The following is a 344-nucleotide window of genomic DNA, read 5'->3' as shown; positions in this document are numbered from 1 at the left end:
TAGGATGGGAAGAGATGGGATGGGATGGGACGGGACAAGACAGGATGGGACAAGACGGGCCAAGATAAGAGGAACCCCCTTTGGCTCCCGCGTTACCCCAGCCGTACTTCTTGGATGGTTTCCAGCAGGCGCAAACAGTCACCAGGGTGACGAGGAGGAAGATGCCGCCCGTGGAGAGGATGATGTAGAGGGAGCTCCGGCCTGGGGGAAAGGAATGAGGGGGGACAACCCCCCCAAAATTTTAGCTGGGAGCATCTGCAAGGGACGGCCAGCCCCGGGAGTGTGGGAGGGGGGAACTTATGGATGGCTTACGGGAGACGGTGAGGTTCACGGGGGTGGTGGGG

At 60.8% G+C, this 344-nt stretch overlaps 1 protein-coding gene across 1 annotated transcript in view; it reads right to left on the bottom strand.

The window, feature by feature from the left end:
- Positions 1-96: 96 nt before the first annotated feature.
- The window catches only part of HEPACAM (hepatic and glial cell adhesion molecule), a gene marked incomplete at both ends in the record, with an annotated part of 1036 nt that continues 788 nt past the window's right edge, over positions 97-344 (bottom strand). The window contains one exon of the mRNA XM_009585184.1: positions 97-201. Coding sequence (XP_009583479.1) covers positions 97-201 — 105 coding nt within the window. The remainder of the gene's footprint in view (positions 202-344) is intronic.

This window comes from Fulmarus glacialis, unplaced genomic scaffold, assembly GCF_000690835.1.
Source record: "Fulmarus glacialis isolate BGI_N327 unplaced genomic scaffold, ASM69083v1 scaffold30769, whole genome shotgun sequence".
Classification (NCBI taxonomy): Eukaryota; Metazoa; Chordata; class Aves; order Procellariiformes; family Procellariidae; genus Fulmarus; species Fulmarus glacialis.
This window is presented reverse-complemented; position numbering and strand designations above follow the sequence as displayed.